This window comes from Mauremys mutica, chromosome 2 (genome assembly GCF_020497125.1).
Source record: "Mauremys mutica isolate MM-2020 ecotype Southern chromosome 2, ASM2049712v1, whole genome shotgun sequence".
Lineage (NCBI taxonomy): Eukaryota > Metazoa > Chordata > Testudines > Geoemydidae > Mauremys > Mauremys mutica.
Window position 1 is genome coordinate 105943845 of NC_059073.1, and position 21768 is coordinate 105965612.

Below are 21768 nucleotides of genomic sequence, written 5' to 3' on the forward strand. Positions count from 1 at the left end.
CTTACAGGCCTGTAATTGCCGGGATCACCTCTGGAGCTCTTTTTAAAAATTGGCATCACATTAGCTTTGGCTAACTGTTCCTCAAATTCTTTTTTGGCCTTCCCAATTGCATTTTTACACCTCATTTGCCAGTGTTTATGCTTCTTTTTATTTTCCTCACTAGGATTTAACTTCCACTTTTTAAAGGATGCCTTTTTGCCTCTCACTGTTTCTTTTACTTTGTTATTTAGCCACAGTGGCTCTTTTTTGGTTCTCTTACTCTGTTTTTTAATTTGGGGTATACATTTAAGTTGAGCCTCTATAATGGTGTCTTTAAAAAGTTTCCACACAGCTTGCAGAGATTTAACTTTTGGCACTGTACCCTTTAATTTCTGTTTAACTAACCTCCTCATTTTTGTGTAGTTTTTCTTTCTGAAATTAAATTCTACAGTGTTGGGCCACTGTGGTGTTTTTTCTGACACAGGGATATTAAATTTAATTATATTATGGTCACTATTACCAAGCAGTCCAGCTATATTCACCTCTTGGACCAGATCCTATGCTCCACTTAGGACTAGATCAGTGTTTCTCAAACTTGGGATGCCGCTTGTGTAGGGAAAGCCCCTGGCGGGTCGGGCCAGTTTGTTTACTTGCCCTGTCCACAGGTCCGGCCGATCACGGCTCCCACTGGCCGCAGTTCGCCGCTTCAGGCCAATGGGAGCTGCTGGAAGTGGCAGCTAGTACATCCCTCAGCCCGCGCCACTTCCAGCAGCTCCCATTGGCCTGGAGCAGCGAACTATGGCCAGTGGGAGCCACGATTGGCCGGACCTGCGGACGGGGCAGGTAAACAAACCGGCCTGGCCCGCCAGGGGCTTTCCCTACACAAGCGGTAGCCCCAGTTTGAGAAACACTGTACTAGATCAAGAATTGCCTCTCTTCTGGTGGGTTCCAGGACAAGCTGCTCCAAGAAGCAGTCATTTAAGATGTCAAGAAACTTTATCTCTGCATTCCATCCTGAGTTGACAAGTACCCAGTCAATATGGGGATAACTGAAATCCCACATTATTATTATTGAGTTTTTTTATTTTAGTAGCATCTCTAATCTCCCTGAGCATTTCACAGTCACTATCACTGTCCTGGTCAGGTGGTTGGTAATATATCCTTACCGCTATATTCTTATTATCAGAGCATAGAATTACTATCCATAAAGATTCTATAGTACAGTTTGATTCATTTACAATATTTACTTCATTTGATTCTATGCTTTCTTTCACATATAATGCCACTTCCCCACAAACACGACCTGTTCTGTCCGTCCAATATATTTTGTACCCTGGTATTACTGTACCCCATTTATTATCCTCATTCCACAAAGTTTCTGTGATGCTTATTATATCAATATCCTCATTTAATATAATACACTCTAGTTCACTCATTTTATTATTTAGACTTCTAACATTGGTATATAAGCACTTTAAAAACTTACCTCCTTTTAGCTGTCTGCCATTACATGATGTAACTGAATGGGACTCTTTATTTGACTGTTGCTGATCAGACCCTGCCTATATTTTATCATTTTCCATCCTCTCATCCTCACTAGGACATAGAGATTCTCCATAAATAGACCCTCCCCTAAGGGATGTCCGAACCATGTGCTGCTCCACACCTGTTGGCTTTCCCCCAACCCTTAGTTTAAAAACTGCTCTATGACCTTTTTAATGTTAAGTGCCAGCAACCTGGTTCCATTTTGATTTAGGTGGAGACCATCCTTTCTATATAGGCTCCCCCATCCCAAAAGTTTCCCCAGTTCCTAATAAAGCTAAACCCCTCCTCCCTACACCATCGTCTCATCCACGCATTGAGACTCTGCAGTTCTGCCTGTTTAGCTGCCCTGCGCGTGGAACCTGGCAGACAAGTCACCATGCAGTTCTCCTGGTCATCGCAAACCCAGCTATCTATGTTTCTAATGATCGAATCGCCCATTACTAATACCTGTCTCTTTCTAATAGCTGGAGTTCCCTCCCCCGGAGGGGTATCCTCAGTGTGAGAGGATACCACATCATCATCTGGAAGGAGGGTCCTAACTATGGGATTGTTTTCCTCTGCTCCAGTTAGATGCCCTCCTTCCCTGGGACTTTCATTCTTCTCAACAGCATAGAGGCTGTCAAACCGGGGGTGGGACCGTTCTACTGTGTCCCAGAAAGTCTCATCTATGTACCTCTGTCTCCCTCAACTCATGGTCTCTGAGGGCCAGGAGCTCCTTGCACTGAATGCACATATACACCACCTGCCCATAAGGCAGGTAATCATACATGTTGCATTGGGTACAATAAACTTGGTAGCCCCCACTCTGTTGCTGGGCTTCTGCCTGCATTCTCTTTTTACTCCTGCAGCTGGTTCCTTTGTTCCATCAGAATCTTCACCAAATTTGATCTGCTGCTTTTTGATCCATGGGTTGGATCATTAGCTTCCCTGGCCTTGGCCAGATACTGATGGGGAGTGCGATGTGAATGCTGATCAATGTCCCCCACCACGAGAATGAGGAAAACTAGCTGAAATGGAAGACACAGCAAAATCCTCTAGCCCCACACAGACAAGGACTGCAAAGGTTACTAAAAAGCACAGATTTTCCAAAATGTATGCTTTTTATTTTTGCCTTTCTGTCCGAATGGTGACAAGAGGACTTTTTTGTTTCTATTTGTTTCATTTTCCCATTCTCACGTAGCCCACAACAGTGCTTTGGTGGGGCTGCAGCTACTCTGTAGTAGGAGTTGTAAATGTAGACAAAGAATATTTTACTACATCTTGAAGATTTAGCATAAAAGTATTTTAAGCATCTGTAACTTTTTTCCAAACAAAAGTTAATCCCGATTTTAAAGCCAGCAGGAGTTAAAGTGAACGTGCACTCCCTCAGCATCACTGGGGCAGAGCTCCCACTAAGCATTCCCCAGCTCTGCAGGCCCAGGGCTCATGCATTTTGGATGGAATTCAGTCCCCAGAGAGGCAAGAAATCAAGGCATGCACGCACTGTGCTACCACGGGTGCCTGCCACAGTCCCGTCACCTCCTGCGGGTGCGGGTACGGCTCCAGCTCCCCGTCTAACACTGGCACAACAAGGTTCAATAAGTACTTTTAAAATGAAAACACAAAAAGATCGAAATTAGCACAGACGAATATGCTCAGGGGTGCGCGGCTCCCCGCTCCTAGCCCCTGCACCCCTCAGCCACCGCCTCACGCACAGTCCCCCACGCAACACAGCAGCCAGCCTCTAGCCACCCCTCTACCTTTCCTCCCCTCCCAGGCGCCCCGCCACAAAGCCCTTCGTTAACCTTTCCGCCCCGCCCCGCCCCGCCCCGCCCCGCCCAGCCCAGCCCAGCCCACTCCGCACGCGCTGAGAACTGGGGAACGAGCGCGGGAGCGCGCGTTTTACGGTCAACTGGGTGGTGCGGCCGCGGAAGCCCCGCCCACTGGTTTATATCTCAGCCGCGCCTAGCACCGCCCCCTCCATCAGCTGTTGGTGACGTCAGGTGTCTCCGGCAGGTCCTCGCGCGTGGTGTTTGCGCGCGGCAGGGTGACGTCGGGTGACGGTTCACGGACGGGAGCCGGTTCCGGGCAGGTGGGCGGGGAAGATGGCGGACCACATCCCGCTGCACCCGGTGCCGCGCAGCACCCAGCGCCGGGCGGCCTATTACACCAGCGTCCCCGCCGCGCAGAGGCACAACAGGTACTGGCGTGGAAGGGGCCCCCTGGGCTCCGTGGCGATGGGGGTGGAAGGGGCCCCGGCCCGGCGAGACCTGCCCTACCTCCGCGTCCCCTCTCTCCGCGCCCTATGGGGCAGGGATGAAGCGGCGGGGGCGGGAGTGCGGAGCGGCTTGGGGAGGGTGGCAGCCCCGCCCGGGCGCTGCCAGGCCTCCCCTCTGCTGAGCGGGGCGAGTCTCCCCGCTGGCCGGGCCGTGGGGGAGCGAGGGCTTCAGAGGAGCTGCGTGTGAGCTCACGGCGCTAGTTCTCAGCGCTGCTGGGGGGTCGGGTCAGAGGGCTCCGGGGAAGGAAGGGGTGAGGGACGCGGCAGGTGTCCTGTAAGGGGCTGTGGAGATGAGTCCCGGCCCTAACACTCCTGTGTTTGGCAAGGGAGGCTCTGTCTGCCCCATTCACCCATAGGCAGTGTCGTTATTCCCATAGTAAGTTGGTCCATTTCCCCTGTTTTCTGTTGGTCTGCCCAGGGGAGATTTTGAATCCATGAAAGTGAGCATGAGGGCTTAGGGAGCCATTGTGGTATCTGAAGTGTGATCTAACTTTCATTTTTAAAAAGTTGATAACTATGTGTTTGGATTTAAACGTGACCGCTGGTTACTTTCATCATCAGCAATGGCACGGAGAGCCTATTTTCGCTGAGCTGAAAAATTAAAAAAATGAACAAATAGTGCAAAGTAAATAAGATTTTAAAAAAGTCTGCATGGTAGATTAGCAAAACAATGTACACATAAAGCTTTTTTTATCTTAACCGTGTACCTTTGCTATTTTTTACATAGCAATTCAAAGAGCCTTACATTATAGTGTGATCTGCGGAGAAGGTGGCTCTAATCTTGCAATCAATCCCTTGTGCATGTGCTCAGTTTTATGTGACATTAATGAAATTGCTCATTTGCACAAAAGTTTGCACATGCTTAAGTGTTTGTGAGATCAGGGCATACTGGTGTTGTCTTTACTTAAAATAAAGACAGAAATATTTATTAAAATATGATAGAGCACTGTCTCGTGGCTAGTTCAGGAATGTGGCTTCTCTTCCTTGCTCTGCCCCTCACTTGCACTGTGACCTTCAGCAAGTCACCAAGGGCTTGTCTTCGTGGCATAATTAACTTGAGTTAGAACTCAAATGTTGATCCAAATTTGAGTACTGTCCATACATGACACCTCTTAATTTGAATTTGGTAGTGCTTTTTAACTTGACTTGGCTGACCTGTAGAGGTGTATCTACACAGCGTCTGGAATCAGACCTCCCAGCCCAGGTAGACAGGCTCATGTGAATTGCGCCCAAGCTAGCATGATAAAAATAACAGTGTGGATGCTATGGTTTGAGCTGGAGCTTAGGCTCTCAAGCCCACCTGACCCCTTGGATTTGAGAGCTTGAGTTCCATCCTGAGCTGTGATGTCCACACTGCTATTCTTAGCATGCTAGCTCAGGCCCTGCTAATGTGAGTCTGTCTGCCTGGGCTGGAGTCTTGCTCCCAGCTGCAGTGTAGATATACCTTTGGTGTATAGAGTGTATCTTGAGTTAACACAACTTGTTAGTTACTAGCACAATCACTCTGTACATTTTGAGTGTTACTTTGCAGTGTGGCTGCTCTAATTCGAGCTTGGTTTGTTTGAGAGGAATGTAGATAACTCAAGTTAATGCTGCAGTGAAGATACAGTATTGCTCTTAGGGCTTGATGAACAAAAAGGTTTTATTTAACCTATTCGGACCTGAACTCAGTCACTTATGATTCTGTATATATTCTGGAGCAGTTGGTGACACAGTACCTAAACATAGCAGGAAGCTGCTGCTTTTACCTTGCTTTGTGTGTTGCAGTCATCGTCTCTTCTACTGTAGGAGGAAAAACATTGGTCTTAGCAATGTTTGAAGCCCCTAAGGAATTGACATAAATTAAATTGATATAAGGTACTTTTCAGACTAAAATAGCTTATACAGAAGAGGGTTACACAAACTTAACCAGTTTCTAGATAATACAGTTTCCTTGTGTAAACAAGGCATTAGTCCTTCACTTTAAAACAGATACTAAAGAGTTTTCGTATTTCCCAAAACTGAATACAGGATCAGAGCTTTTCTGCTATTGGAAGGAAGTGGTTTGTCAGGGCAATTTGAGAATATCAGTTAATGACCTTAAAGAAGCTATCTTAAATGGGTTGTGAAGAAGTTTAGATTTTCAGTTTGCTGTACAGGTCTGGGCATATCTGTACCACAGCTTTGGAGGGTAGACTTATGGATATGCAAAATGAGGTGGCATTGGACTCTGCCAGGAAGGTGAGTTTTGTCAGACTCCCATATTTCCTGGCATGAGGGTAATCATTTCTGCAATTAATTTTAATATCCTTCCTCTTTTTATGGCAGGCTGGGGAAGGGGATGGTGGCAGCTCAGGAGTAGAAGTAATTGAATCTCAGAATTTCAATTTTATAGGAAATTTGGACATTTTGAAATTTCTTACAAAATGTGAATTCCCATATTGTGTTTCTGAAAGGGAGTATGCTCCTTGAGCTGCTGACTGAAATTGACTGATTCTATTAAGTTTCACTGTGACTCATCACTGAATACCAAATGAAACTGCTCAGTTGGGTCAATTTCATTGCTGTCCTTCCCTCATAGGCTCAGTGAAACTGATAAAGAATCATGTCAAGTTCAATAGCAGCTGCTGAGGCTTCCAGGGTTTGTGGCTCTGGGGCAGTCCACTGTGCAGAATGCTCTGGAGTTGGGAACCCCCAGGCTTCCAGACTCCTAAGCCACCTGACTCCCCAGACTGTGGGAATTAGGCGCTTGGGTGTCTGGAAGTCCTAGGTATCCCTGGCCCTAGTCTGCATGGCGAGGCTGCCCCATAGCTATGGACTGTGGAAGCCCTGGGATCCCTGGCATCAGGACACATTGTATGTTGTAGCTGCCCTCTAGTTGTGGACTCTGGATGCCTGTCCCAGGGTTTTCAGGATCCCAGTTCAGGTGGCAGGGAGCCTGGAAGCCCTGGTGAGAGTACAGTGCTGTTAATCACCTCCGGCTACATCAGACTGTGATTCTGGTCAATGTGAAGGACAGAGTGGATGGTTTTGCAGCAGTGATGTTTCCCAACTGCGGTCTCTGGTGCCATGGGATTCCCAGCCCTGGGGCAGTTTTCATGGAGTGGCTGTCCTGGAGCTGTGGGTCCTGGGATTGCCAGCTCCAGGTTGGTTTGTTTGGTAGAAGCCCTGGGAAGCTCCCACGAAAACCCTGTTTCTCAGAATATTCCTGACCAGATTTGTTCAGGAGCAGGCTCCAGGTGATTAGGGAAGAGACTACCAGAAAGTATTTCCTCTTGGGCTCCAAAACCAATCCATATCTCTCCCTCTACATGTGACCATTGAAGACATGGTCAAATTGAAATGCAAATCCTTGAAAATCCAAAGGCTCAGCTAGAACGCTTGTACTTTCCATAACACCTACAAAAGTCAAGCAGATTCACCTAAAATGAATATTACCTTAATTTGTGTTAGGCCTGGTCTACTCTACACATTCAGCTGTCATTCTGCAACTGTTGAACCTGTAGTTGAAGCTCTTCTTGGTGCTGTCGCAGTTGCTGGTGTACAGCTTCTTGAGCCATGGGAGGAAGGGGTAGGCTGGGTTTTTCCAATATCACTTTTGGAATGTCAACATTCCCAATGGAAATCCACTGATTTGGAAAGAAAGTCCCTGCTTGCAACTTTCTGAACAGTCCTGTGGTCTTAAAGAAGTGTGTGCCATGCACCTTCCATGACCAGCCCACACTGATGTCAGTAAAGCATCCCTAGTGATCCACCAGCACTTGCATTATCATGGAAAAGTAGCCCTTTCTGTTGACATACTCTGTGACAAGGTAGTCTGGTGCTAGAATAGGGATGTGTGTGCCATGTATTGTAGTTTAGACACTCCAGTGCTGCAAAACCATGCACCAAGTCCTGCATATTTTTTCTCTGAATCTTTAAAACCTGAAGTATTTTAAAAAAAATTGTCTGATTCACTTTTTATTGGAAAGAAAGATATAGGATTGAATTGGCAGAATCCATTTCTTATTTTCTGTTTGGGGGGGTAGTTTAGCTATACAGTTCTGTAGTATTGTCAGCTGACTCTCATATCCTTATTTTGGTTGGAAATCCACATGACTGAGTGAAAAATAAGCAAAGGCCAACATGTTTATTGTTTTGAGGAGATGGGAGAAACTATAATAGATACCGTTCGTTCTCTCTCTCTCTCTCTCTCTCTCTCTCTCTCTCTGAACTACAGCTATTCTTAGAAAGCCAAGACTACTGGGAAATGCTGCATTTCTTAGGCCAGGCCTACGCAATAAACGTGCATCTGCATAACTGTCGCTCAGGGTTTGAAAAATATACACTTGAGCAATCTAGTTATACTGACCTAACCGCTGGTGTAGATAGCGTTGTATTGATGGGAAGGCTTCTCATGTTGACATAACTACCCCCTTTCACGGAGGTGGGTTAAGTACACCAATGAGAGAAGCTCTGCTGTCAGTGTAATAGCATCTTCACTGAAGCGCTATAGCAGTGCAGGTGCACCAGTGCAGCTGCACTGCTGCAGTATTTTAAGTATAGATCTGCCATTAGAGTGCTTATCTATGTCTGTTTGGTTTGACAAATGGTGACAAAACTGTTCAGAATAGAAAGATGATAAAACCATAAATGTTTAACTTTTGTTCATATAAATTGAATTGTTAATCTACTACTCAGTCAGCAATAAGAGTTTTTTGGGGGAGAGAGACAATAAATGCAACTAGCTTTTATTTAACAGCGTTTTAAAGCAGATCTTAGCATTAAGCGAAGAAACATTTAAAATCCCAACCCTCCCTGTAAATTACATTAAGAAAGCTGAAGCTTTATACAAGACAATTTTCTTCAAAAATATTTAGTGATCTTCAGTTTGTGGAAATAAAGGTAAATAAGCACCTAACATTCTGCAGGAAAACATATACTGATTGCAATCTGAACCAAAAATTTCACAGGAGTTTGGATACCTCATTCATAATTACCTTGATTTCACATTACAATCGCTTGTTTCTTGTTCAGATTCTGTGAACATCAGAAAATAAGAATGGCCATGGTGGGTCAGACCAATCATCCATCTAGCCCAGTATCCAGTCTTCTGCCAGTGGCCCAGTGCCAGATGCTTCACAGGAAATGAACAGAACAGGGCAATTCTCAAATGATCCATCCTGTCATCCAGTTCCAGCTTCTGGCAGTCAGAAGTTTAGGGACACCAAGAGCATGGGGTTGCATCCCTGATCATCTTGGCTAATAGCCAATGTTGGACCTGTCCTTCATGAATTTATCTAATTCTTTTTTGAACCAAGTTATAGTTTTGGCCTTCACAACATCCCCTGGCAATGAGTTCCACAGGTTGACTGTGCATTGTGCGAAGAAGTACTCCCTTTTGTTTGTTTTAAACCTGCTGCCTATTAATTTAATTAGGTGACCTCTGCTTTGTGTGTTTTGTGAAGGGGTAAATAACAATGCCCTTTTCACTTTCTAGACACCACTCATGATTTTATACACCTGTATCATATCTCCCCTGAGTTGTCTCTTTTCTAAACGGAGCAGTCCATCTTTTTAATCTCTCCTCATGTGGAAGCAGTTACGTCCCCCTAATAATTTTGATGCCCTTTTCTGTACCTTTTCCAATTTTAATACACAGTATCTATATTTTGAGATGGGGTGACCAGAACTGCAAGCAGTATTCAAGATGTCTGCATACCATAGATTTATGTTGTGGCATTATGATATTTTCTGACTTATTGTCTATCCCTTTCCTAACGGTTCCTAACGTTCTATTAGCTTTTTGACTGCTGCTGCACATTGAACGGATGTTTTTCAGAGAACTATCCACGGTGATTTCAAGATCCATTTATTGAGTGATAACAGCTAATTGGGAAAAAAGAACAGGAGTACTTGTGGCACCTTAGAGACTAAGGGCTGGTCCACACTAGCTCTTTAAATCGAATTTAGCAGCGTTAAATTGAATTAAGCGTGCACCCGTCCACACCAGGAAGCCATTTAATTCGACATAGAGGGCTCCTTAGTTCGACTTCGGTACTCCACCTCGACAAGGGGAGTAGTGCTAAATTCGACATGGCTATGTCGAATTAGGCTAGGTGTGGATGCTAATCGATCTTAGTAGCTCCGGGAGCTATCCCAAAGTGCAACACTCTGTTGACACTCTGGACGCCAGTCGGAGCTTGGATGCTCTGACCAGCCACACAGGAAATGCCCCGGGAAAATTTGAATTCCTTTTCCTGTCTGGACAGTTTGAATCCCATGTCCTGGTTGCTCATCGGGGCGAGCTCAGCAGCACCGGCAACGATGCAGAGCTCTCCAGCAGAGGAGTCCAGGCAATCTCAGACTAGAAAGAGGTCCCCATCATGGACTGACTGGGAAGTCTCAGATCTGATTGCTGTGTGGGGCGATGTGTCTGTGCTTTCTGAGCTGCGCTCCAGCAAACGGAATGCAAAGACCTTCGAGAAGGTCTCCAAAGCCATGACAGACAGAGGATGCAGCCAGGATGCAATGCAGTGCCGCGTGAAAGTCAAGGAGCTGAGACAAGGCTACCAGAAACTCAGAGCGGCAAACGGACGCTCCGGAGCCCAGCCCCAGACATGCCGCTTCTACGAGGCACTGCATGCCATTCTCGGTGGGTCTGCCACCACTGCCCCACCAGTGTGCGTGGACTCTGAGGATGGGATAGTGTCGACGGACTGTTCCTCGGAGATGTTCGCGGACGGGGAAGATGAGGAGGACGAGGGAGTCGACGGCGCTTTCCCCGACAGCCAGGATCTCTTCCTCACCCTCTCTGAGATCCCCTACCAACCCTCCCCAGCCGTTACCACGGACCCTGAATCGGGAGAAGGATCAGTCCGTAAGTGCTTTAAACAAGCTAACATTTATTTATTAAAAGCAGCTAAGACCAACGAGTTAACATTTTTTTAGTAATTAAACAGGGAGAGACATTAGGAGAACAGAAGGTCTACATACAGGGGGATGGAACTTTTATCTTCATAAGATATCTCCAGGAAACTCTCCTGGAGGTAATCTAAAAGTCTATGCAGGAGGTTCCTTGGCAGAGGTAGGTTATCGTGTGCCCCGAGGTAGCACACTTTGCCTTTCCATGCTACAAGCTGGAACTCTGGGACCATTGCCCTCACGAGCATGGCAGAGTAGGCCCCTGGGTGGTGGTGGCTTTCTTCCAGCATGCGCGCTCTCTCTGCCCGTGAGACTCTCCTCAGGGTGATCTCTCTCGCACACTCCTGCATGAAATTAGAGTAATTGGGGTACTATTAGTAATGGGAGCGCTTAACTGTTCCTTTGCATATCAAGAAGCCTCACTTAACAGCCATGTGCTGCAGTCTACAGAGTGGCAGCATACAGAGATCTTTCCCAGTGAACAGCCGCGAGGGGGTGCAACAGGGGCCGAGTTTATGCTTTCAGGATTGCCTGCATCAAGAGGACAGAGCTGTACATTCACTTCTATGAATCCAAAAGTGTTTGGCTTACCATGCCTTGCTGCTACACAAATTCTTCTTTCCTGCAAAGGTTCTCTGATCTGCAGCCCAATACCCCAGGCAATGAAAGCGCATTCAGAGAAATCGAACTTTCCATTAGTGAGTGCGCATGAGACAGGTGCTGTGCATACTCTTGTTCACAGACACAGAGTAGACTATGTTTCTTTGTATAAAAAATGTATCATTGTAAGAAATTCACTACCTTTTTGACATCACACAGGTGCAACTGTATCACGACCTGATGCACCATGCCCCTCACAGATGATGGCGCAAACTAGAAGGCGTAAGAAAAAGACAAGGGACGAGATGTTTGCTGAACTTATGGGCTGCTCCAGAGCCGAGGCGGACCAGCAGAGCCAGTGGAGGGAGAACCTCAGTCAGCAGCACTGCTCACTCTGCGAACGGGAGGACAGGTGGCGTCAGGAGGACCAGCAGGCGACTCAAACGCTGCTTGGACTAATGAGGGAGCAAACGGACACGCTCAGGCGCCTTGTCGATGTTCTGCAGGACCGCAGGCAGGAAGACAGAGCCCCCCTGCACTGTATCTGCAACCGCCCACCCCCGCCTCAAACTCCAATCCCCCCCTCATCAAAAATAACAAGAAGGAGGGTCACCAGGGGCCGTGAAAACTGTCACTGCACCACAGGACAGTGTTAAATTACCCAAAAGCTATCAGTTACTACATTTTGAAAAGTCCTTCCCTTACTGTGTTCTTGATTATTAAAAGTAGTTTTCTGTTACTTACTTTTTCCGTCATGGTTTTTTACACAACGCTGTGTTACATGTCTTGGGTGGGTCGTTGGGTGGTTGAGGGGGTAGTGTAATGCATAGGACAGTCACCTTTAGCAGGGTACAGAGACGGGGGCTGGATCAGCAGCATGTCACACACACAGTGCAGTCAGTAGGCGGTTAGCTGGTATGGGAGGTGGTTTGCAGGTTTTCTGTCGTTGAGGGTGGTACGTGCATTTGTAGCGGGGGAGGGAGGTTACAGATGTCATGCAACGGTCCCTGTAATGGACCGCAGAGCCACGCAGCAGAGGAATCTGTATCCGTCCTCCCCCGCAACAAGGCCACATAGCCCCCGCACACAGAGTCCAAAAAAGGAGGGATGGAGGATCCGTTGAAACAACCAGTCCGGCACTGCTGACCGGTCTGGGAGCGGGAGCATGTCAAACCTCGACTTTAGAGGCTGTCTTTACATGACCACACACCCTACCCAACACAGTGTGCGTCCCAGTTTCAACCCTTTAATGCAAAGTCATCAATAAAGACACCGTTGTAAAGCTACAGTGGAGCACGTACTTTAATTTTTAAATGTGTGTTAGAAGTTGGGGAAGCGGGGTGGACGGGGTATGTAACTGCAGAGGCTAGTCAACAGTAACTTGGTAAAGAAACAGGGGCAGGTTCAGCTTCTCTGTGAAGAAACTGAACAGTCACAGTTCACGCTGCTCGCTGGTACTTGAAGAGTTCCTTGTCGCTGTGCAAGGTGCCTGCATAGGGCGTGACGAGCCAGGGCATTAGCGGGTAGGCTGGGTCCCCTAAGATCAGTATGGGCATCTGCACATCCCAAGCGTTATTTTGTGGTCCGGGAAGAAACTACCTTCCTGCAGGCGTCTAAGCAGACCAGAGTTCCTGAAAACACGCGCGTCATGAACTTTGCCTGGCCACCCGACGTTGATGTTGGTAAAATGTCCCCCATGGTCCACCACTGCTCGCAGCACCATTGAAAATTAGCCAAATTTCTCAGCAGCTGACTGCGGAAGAGGTGGACGATAAGTTGCGAGGAGCTGACAGCGGCCACAACTGCAGCGGGATCCGTGCTCGCAGTGCTGTGGCGCCCGTGCTGTCACTGAGAAGAAAAGTGCACGAACAGATTGCCAGCTGGCGCTTTCAGGGAGGGATGCTGGGCGTGATTGACGGTTCAATGATGACAGTTACCCAAAACCACCCTCCACACAATTTCCCCCCCCCCAGCATGCATTGCTGGGAAATCCCAGCATTCCAGTGGGCGGCGGGGAGTGCGGGAACTGTGGGATAGTTTCCCACAGTGCACCGCTTCCAAAGTCGACGCTTCGCCCGTTACTGTGGACTCACACAGTCGAATTAGTGTATTTATTGTGGATACACAACTTCGACTTCATTAGGTCGATTCCAGAAATTCGAATTAAGATGAATCGAAATAGTCTTGTAGTGTAGACGTACCCTAACAAATTTATTTGAGCATAAACTTTTATAGGCTACAGTCCCACTTCTTTCTATGCATGTAGTGGAAAATACAGTAGGAAGATATAGATATATACACACACACACAGAGAACACGAAACAGTGGATGTTACCATACACACTATAAGGAGAGTAATCAGTTAAGGTGATTTAGAATTCATCATTTTGTATTGGGATTATGTTTTTCAACTTGCACTATTTTGCATGCATCAGCATTGAATTTCAGTTACAAATTTGTTGCTCACCTAGTTTTGTAAGATGTCTTTGTAACTCTTCACACTCAGCTTTGGTCTTGACTATCTTGAGTAATGTAGTATCATCTGCAAACTTTACCACCTCACTGTTTCATGCCTTTTCCAGATTATTTATGAATATGTTGAACAGTATAGGTCTCTGTGCAGATCCGTGGGAGACCCTGCTATTTACTACTTTCCATTGTGAAAACTGACCATTTATTCTTATCCTTTGTTTCCTGTTTTTTAACCAGTTACTGATCCACAAGAGGGCCTTCCCTCTTGTCACAAGGCTGCTTACTTTGCTTAAGAGCCTTTGGTGTAGAATCTTGTCAGTCTTTCTGAAAGTTCAGTTACACTGTATCCACTGGATACCCTTGTTCACAGGCTTGTTGACCCCCTCAGAGAACTCTTATAGAGTGGTGAGGCATGAGTTCCCTTTACAAGAGTTATGTTGACTCTTCCCCAACATATCATATTCATATGTGTCTGATAATTCTGTTCTTCCCTATATTTTCAACCAAGTCACCTGTCACTGGCCTGTAATTGCCAAAATCGCCCCTACAGCCTTTTATAAAAACTGGCATTACATTAAAGATTCTCCAGTCATCTGGTACAAAAGCTCATTTAAGCGATAGGTTACAGAGCACGGTTTGTAGTGTGGCAATATCATATGAGTTCCTTCAGAACTCTTGGGTGAATACCATCTGGTCCTGGTGACTTATTACTGTTTAATTGATCAATTTATTCCAAAACTACTTCTATGTGATACTAAGTAAACCAATTAAGAAAATATCCATTGTTAATATAGTTCCATGGTAGTTGTATTTGAGGTGGCAAAGCACTTCAGTCAGAAAATCTGCATATCTTTCTATGACTGTTGCATATTGTACTGATTTGAGGTTTAGATGATGTGTTGCCTGGGGCATAGATTCTGTTAATTATTTTATTTCACATATGTGAACAGTAAGACACAGTCCTGCCCAAGCCTTCTCTCAGGGTTGCCTGCTACTCAAGTTCAGTGGTGCTAAACCACCCCCGCTTCAGCAGGTCATCTCTAAGACCCAATCCCTCTGTCAGGGCAGCTGAGCCTTGGAGCCTGATGTTTTAAATTGAAAGTCTTGGGATTAAAAATAAAATAAGTAAAAAGGGCCTCATTCCTTTTTATCCTCTTCAGTTGGAGGAGCGCCTTCCCTCCTGATGTGATAGTCATAGGTTTTTAAAGTTAAAAGGTACCACTGGAACAGCTAATCTGACCTTTTGTATAATACAGGTCATAGAATTTCACCCATTTATCCTCTCTTGAGCCCAATAAATTGTGTTTGGCTGAATCATATGTTCTAGAAAGGAATCCAGTCTTGATTTGAAGATGTCAACAGATGGGGAGTCCACCACTTTACTTGATAGATTGTTTTATTGGTTAGTCACCCTCAGTGTTAAGAATGTGTACCTAATTTGAATTTATCTGGCTTCAGCTTCTGGTTATTGGTTTTTGCTATGCTTTTCTCCACTAGATTAAAGAGGCCGTTGGTACCTGGTGTATTTTCCCTGTGATTGCACTTACACATTGTGATCAAGTTACCTCTTAATCTTTTTTTTTTAACCAGCTACACAGATAGTGCTTTTAAATTCTGTCACTCTATGACATTTTTTCCAGTCCTTGAATAATTTGTATGGGTCTTCTCTCGACTGCCTCAAATGTTTCAATATTCTTTTTAAGAAGTGGGCACAAGAACTGGATGCAGTAGTCCAGTATTAGTCTCACCAACGTATTATACAGAGGTAGAACATAAGAACGGCCATACTGGGTCACACCAAAGGTCCATCTAGCCCAGTATCCTGTCTTCCGACAGTGGCCAATGCCAGGTGCCCCAGAGGGAATTAATAGAATCCATCCCCGATTGCCCATTCCCAGCTTCTAACAAACCATCCTTGCCTGTCCTGGCTAATAGCCATTGGTGGGCCTATCCTTCCTGAATTTACCTAGTTCTTTTTTGAACCCTGTGATAGTCTTAGCCTTCGCAACATCCTCTGGCAAAGAGTTCCACAGTCAGTGCGTTGTGTGGAAAAAATACTTCATTTTGTTTGTTTTAAACCTGCTGCCTATTAATTTCATTTGGTGACCCCTAGTTCTTGTGTTATGAGGAGTAAATAACACTTCCTTATTTACTTTCTCCACATCAGTCATAATTTTATAGACCTCAATCATATCCCTCCTTAGTTGTCTCTTTTCAGAGCTGAAAAGTCCCAGATTTATTAATCTTAATCCATACAGAAGTTGTTCCATATCCCTAATATTTTTTGTTGCCCTTTTATGAACCTTTTCCAATTCCAATATATCTTTTTTGAGATGGGATGACCAATCTTGCATGCAGTGTTCAAGATGTGGGCATACCATGGATTTATATAGAGGCAATATGATATTTTCTGTTGTCTTATCTATCCCTTTCTTAGTGATGCTCAACATTCTGTTAACTTTTTTGACTGCGTTGCACATTGAGTGAATGTTTTCAGAGAATTATCCACAATGACTCCAAGATCTCTTTCTTGAATGGTAACAGCTAATTTAGACCCCATCATTTTATATATATATATATACACCTCTACCTCGATATAACGCTGTCCTTGGGAGCCAAAAAATCTTTCCATGTTATAGGTGAAACTGTGTTTTATTGAACTTGCTTTGATCCACCGGAGTGCGCAACCCCACCCCCCAGAGCACTGCTTTACCACGTTATATCCAAATTCGTATTATATCAGCTGGCGTTATAGCGAGGTAGCGGTAGTTGGGATTATGTTTTCCAATGTGCATTACTTTGCATTCACCTTGCTACTCCCTTTATATAACCAATGATTGCGTTAGTCCTTTTTGGTACAACATTGTATTAGGAGCTCCTGTTTAGTTATTTGTATGCTATGACTCCTAAATATTTTTCAGAGTAAGTGCTTTCCAGGATATAGTTCCCATTCTGCAGAGATGCCCTGTATTCTTTGCTCCTAAATATGACCTTGCATTTGGCTGTATTACAAAGCATTTTTTTTGAATGGGTTCCACTTACCAAACTATCCAGATAGCTCTGTGTCGTTGTCATTATCTACAACTGTAACAATCTTTGTGTCATCTGTATTTATCAGTAGTGGTTTTATATTTGCTTTGCGATCATTGACAAAAATATTGAGTAGTGTTGGGCCTAAAATTCATCCCTGTGGAACCCTGTTAGAAACACCTGCATTCAATGATAATTCCCTATTGACAACTACTGTTTGAGTTATACCAGTTCTTGATCAATTCAATGTGTGTTTTATTTATGTTGTATAGTGCTGGATAATTGGAATGTTGTACGGTACCAAGTCAAATACCTTAAAAAAAAAAAAAAAGTCCAAATATGTTATATGTACACACCTGCTTTTATCAGGCAAGTTTGAAATCCCATCAGGTTTGTTTGGCGACCTATTTTCCATAAAATCATTTTGACTGATGTTAATTATATTCTCTCCTTTTAATTCTTTGTTAATTGAATAATGTATCAAGTTTTCCATTATTTTGCAAGAGATTGATGTCATTAACCACCCTATAATTACCCAGATCATCTCCCTTGCCCTTTTAAAATATTAGGAAAACATTAGCATGCTTCTAGTCTTTTGGAGTTTCCTAAATATTCCAAGACTTTTTAAAAGATTTTCAGCAGGCCAGAGATCTCCTCAGCTAACTCTTGTAGGACTTTTGAGTGCAAGTTATCAGAACCTGCTGATTTAAAAATGTTTATCCCTAGGTATTGCTTAAAATCCTCCTTAGTTACTAGTGGGTTGGAAAGTAGTTCATCATTATGCAGTATTAACGTACCATCCTGCCTCTTTCCAAGTACAGAATAGTATTATGCATTGAAAACTCTGCTTTTTCTGCATTATTAATAATGTAACCACCTCTGTCTAGTACTGGTCCATACCATTTTTAGGATTTCTTTCATTCCTGATTATACTTAAACCTCTCTCTCTCTCTCTCCCCTCCTCCCCCACTCCCGCTCCCTCCCTTAGGTTCTGCCAACTGTAGATTTCCCCCCCCTGATGTTTTCAGCTCCTCCTATAAATTTTCTATGCTTTATAGCTTCTAATTTCTGTTGTGTGCCAGCTCCATCTGCTTCATCTTTTTCCATTCATTATATAATGTTTTCTTTATTTCTAATTTCTCCCTGCACTTTCATCTCTAGGCCAGGATGGCTTTTAAACAAAGTTGCTGATTGGTTTTGTGGGGTGGGTCTGACTTTCACTCCTGTCTCCAGAACAGACAGAGCAAAGATGATAGTCTCTTGGCTAATGGTATGTTGTTCTCGAGGACAGCTTGTGTCTTCTCTTAAATGGAGTCTCTCTAAGGACTGTTGTTTTAACTCAGGGGTTGGCAACCTATGTCATGCGAGCCGATTTTTAATGGCATGCTGCTGCCTGCTGGGACTCCAGTGTGCCATTAAAAATCTTGCCCATCCCGGCCCGCTCTCCTCTGCCCTCCGCTCCCATTGTGGGGACAGGGCACAGAAGCATAGGCATGTGCATGGGGTGGGCAAATGGCCCCACTCTCCCAGCGTGGCAAGTTGCGGGGTCCGCGCTCCTGGGCCGGAACGCCCGGCCGAGCAGCAAGGTGCTGGCCCCTCCCCCCCTTCCCCCTTTTGCTGGTGCCCTGCCGCCGCGCGCACAGCGCTCTGGGGGCCGGGGCTGCGTGATCCTGCAGGGCAGTGTTTGGCTCCGCGGGGAGGCAGACATACTCCCCGCTCAACCAGAGACCTGCCACCGTGCACGCAGCACTCTGAGAGGCGGGGCTGAGTGCTCCCGGTGGGCAGTGTATCTGGCTCTGCTTGGAGCCTCATGGTAAGGGGTCCAGGGCTGGGGGAGTTGGATAAGGGGTGGGAGCAGTCAGGGGACAGAGGGCAGGGTTGGTTGGATGGGAGTGGGATCCTGGGCGGGGAGTCTCTGGAAGGGGCAGTCAGGGTTGGATGTGGCATGGGAGTCCCGGGGTCTGTCGGGGTGGGGGGTGGATAGGGGTCAGAGCAGTCAGGGGACAGGGAGCAAGGAGGGTCCTGGGGGGCAGTTAGGGTGGGGGAGTCTCTGGAGGGGGTGGTCAGGGGACAAGGAGCTGTGGGGGTTGAATGAGTCAGGAGTTCTGGGGGTCCTGTCAGAAGGCAGGTGTGTGGAGAGGGGTTGGGGCAGACAGGGAGCAGGTGGGGTTGTATGGGTTGGGAGTTCTGGGGGTCCTGTCAGGAGGCAGGGTGCGGTTGGATAGGCATGGGAGTCCCGGGGGTGTGGATAAGGGTCGGGGCAGTCAGGGAACAGGTAGGGGGTAGGATCCTAGGGGGCAGCCAGGGGACAAGGAGCACGGAGGCTTAGATAGGGGGTGGGGTCCTGGGGGGCAGTTAGGGGCAGGGGTCCCAGGAGGGGGTAGTCAGGGGACAAGGAGTGGGGAGGTTGGGGGTTCTGAGGGGGGCAGTCACCCAGACCTCTGCCCTGAGCCCTGACCCCCCCACACACCCAGCCCTGAGCCCCGCACCCCCCCAGACCCCTGCCCTGAGCTCTGTACCTTCCTCATACATACCCAGCCCTCTGTTTGACTCCTCCCCCCGCAAAAACCTCAGCCCTGACTCTTGCACCTCCCCACATCCCCAGCCCCCCGCACCCCCTACATCCCCACCCCCACTGTGAGCACCAAACGGGAGCTCCTGCACCCCTCGCATCAAATGGGAGCCGCCCATGTAAGTGCCCCACACCCAAACCTCCTGATCCCCCTCCCTCATTCTAGCTCCTGACCAGACCCTTCACCCCAGCCCTGTGCTCAGTGCACTCCCACCCTCAGCTCAGTGCAGAGAGAAGAAGAGAATGGGCCAGATCCAGGGAGAAGGTAGGTACCCACTGTATGTGGGCAGGGCCGGGACCCCAGACTGGCAGTGGGCTGAGCGGATCCGGCAGCCGGGATCCCGGCTGGCAGGAGCCGGCGGATGGAACCCTTGAGCGGCAGTGGGCTGAGCTGCTCAGCCCACTGCCGGTCTGGGATTCCGGCTGTCGGCCCCGCACAGCCTGCTGCCGGCCTGGGGTTCTGGCTGCTGGACCCTTACCAGCTGGGGTCCCGGCCGCAGGCCCCGCTCAGCTCGCTGCCGGCCTAGGTGAACAGAACCCCAGACCAGCAGCGGGCTGGTGGCGTGAGATCATTTTAATTTAAATTTAAATGAAGCTTCTTAAACATTTTGAAAATCTTGTTTATTTTACAATACAACACTGGTTTATTTATATAATATATAGACTTACAGAGAGACCTTCTAAAAAACATTAAAATATATTACAGGCACGCAAAACTTTAAATTAGAGTGAATAAATGGAGACTCAGCACACCACTTCTGAAAGGTTGCCGACCCTTGGGTTAGACTATGTATTGAAGAAAGCTACAAACTAGTCACATTCCACTAGGGCTAAGGCAGCTTCTATGGCATGAATATAGTATATACTCATTCAGATCTGCAGTGCTATTACATGGAATTGTACTCCACATTCACTAAAAATTATTCATGATTTAGCATCTGGAGCAATGTGCAGTTTGGTAGGGCAGTGTTCCAGTCACTGTTTAATTAGGACTCCATGTCCCACCTTCCTCATTTAGCAGTACTGCCTATCAAACAGTCCCAAGAGTGTGACTGTGGAAGGCTACTCAAAATAGAAATTAATGAAGCTGGAGTTCATTGAGAGGGACTCTTGTGCATTTACACTCCTCACCCATCCTCACTTCTTCCTCAGAGTTCTAATTTTAGTCTCAGACCTAAGAAGGGGGTGGAAGGAACTGAGGCACACATGCTCCTCCTTTTATAATCTAGCCGTTGGAATGTTCAGGGGTAGGGAGACCACGGCAGGCACTGCTACAAAGCATTCTACTGTTCAAGCTGCTTGGCTAGCACATCCCCAAGAACTTGAAATGTGTAGCGTCCATCTCAAAGAACCCCAGTTACAGGGTGACCTTCATTTTTATGACTGTATCTGTCATTTATATTGTTAAAAGGAAGTATTAGAATTACCTACTAGAATAAAATGATTGAATATTTGCATAGATGGTTGATAGGGAACTGCACCTGAAGAATTCGTAAAGGGCATGGTTGCAGCATCAATGGATGAATCATAATTAATAATTAGCATTGGGAGAAGACTTATTCATTACTCTGCCTGTTCAAAGTTCTTCTTTTCAGTATATTGGCCAGTTCAGGTATTAAAATTTTCAAGGAAGTGGTAGAAGCCCCATGCCTTGAGATGAGAACCCAGTAGGTGACTGCTGGGAGGATGTGCCTTTAGTTCTGCATGACAGGAATTACCCTGCTATCTTGTATTTGATCAAGATGGTGTATTTTTGTTGGAAAAACAAGGCATCTCTGACTTACCTGTGAAATTCTAGTAGCAATTCAATTTACTCAGTCTTATTGGTGAAACAGTGTTAAAATTCACCTTAATGGCATTTGTAGTAATAATATGACATGTTGATTCATGTACAGTAATGGAAAGAGCTAGTACTTTCCATTTTATTGTATTGGCTGACTAATATGTGATATGTTATATTATGTAATGAAAAATTCTGTTGTGATATGAATGCATAAGGGAGCAGAGTTAAAGTTAACATGAGAACTTCAACTCTGAATTTCCTGATTTTTGTGACAATAAAATCTTAATTTTAATAAGGTACTGATGTTTTCTATTTAAAAGAACATTAAAGGTGAACAAGAGTGAAATGCAACCAAAACTGCAGGAAGAGGCTATACAGGAGAGGAAATGATGTGGTTGCAGCCTGGTGTGAAAAAGATGCATGTTGCACAGATACCTTTCTGTATTCTCACTTTCCACGCCCCCACCCCGCAGGATTCTAGAGCCCAGTTGGAGACCGGAAGTCTACACAGCAATGAAACAGCCCTGCAGCACAAGCCCCAAGTTCTACTTTAGTTCTGTCCGCTGGAGGAAGCATTCTGTTAATCTTGCCTAGTATTACCTGTGAAGTCTGAGGTAGAACTAAGGATAAATACTTAGGGTATTTCTA

At 46.0% G+C, this 21768-nt stretch overlaps 1 protein-coding gene across 2 annotated transcripts in view; it reads left to right on the top strand.

The window, feature by feature from the left end:
* Positions 1-3533: 3533 nt before the first annotated feature.
* Positions 3534-21768, top strand: part of ATP9B (ATPase phospholipid transporting 9B (putative)) — a 338734-nt gene continuing 320499 nt past the window's right edge. For both annotated transcript variants that reach the window (XM_045006684.1, XM_045006685.1), the window contains exon 1: positions 3534-3703. In XM_045006684.1, the coding sequence (XP_044862619.1) occupies positions 3609-3703 (95 nt within the window). In that variant the 5' untranslated portion in view covers positions 3534-3608. The remainder of the gene's footprint in view (positions 3704-21768) is intronic.